At 43.0% G+C, this 298-nt stretch overlaps 1 protein-coding gene across 1 annotated transcript in view; it reads right to left on the bottom strand.

Annotated features, from left to right (window-relative positions):
• LOC106511670 (probable cation-transporting ATPase 13A2) overlaps nt 1-298 on the bottom strand; it is a gene marked incomplete at its 3' end in the record, with an annotated part of 7,191 nt that continues 6,893 nt past the window's right edge. The window contains 2 exon segments of the mRNA XM_014000418.1: nt 1-97; nt 269-298. Coding sequence (XP_013855872.1) covers nt 1-97; nt 269-298 — 127 coding nt within the window.

The following is a 298-nucleotide window of genomic DNA, read 5'->3' as shown; positions in this document are numbered from 1 at the left end:
GCCAGCAGGGCGGCGTCACAGGGCAGCAGCAGACCCTCCTGAGGGATAATTAAACAGTCGCCCGGGACCAGCTCCACTGAGCTCACACAGTCTTCCTCTGAGAAATCATATAGTCAGAGGGAGGAGTCCTGAGTTTATTGCAAACAACTGAAATGCAACTTTAATTAGTCAAAAAATGAATAGAAATATCTCAGTTATTAACGAAAATTCCATGCAATCGTTCTGAAAGTGAAACAATATCCCTCAGAATATATTTAGCTAAATTTACCTCCTGATTCTCTGCGTATTTTGACGCCTG

This window comes from Austrofundulus limnaeus, unplaced genomic scaffold, assembly GCF_001266775.1.
Source record: "Austrofundulus limnaeus strain Quisiro unplaced genomic scaffold, Austrofundulus_limnaeus-1.0 Scaffold3057, whole genome shotgun sequence".
Taxonomy (NCBI): domain Eukaryota; kingdom Metazoa; phylum Chordata; class Actinopteri; order Cyprinodontiformes; family Rivulidae; genus Austrofundulus; species Austrofundulus limnaeus.
Note: the sequence above shows the minus strand (reverse complement) of the source record. Positions and strands in the feature narration are given on the sequence as shown.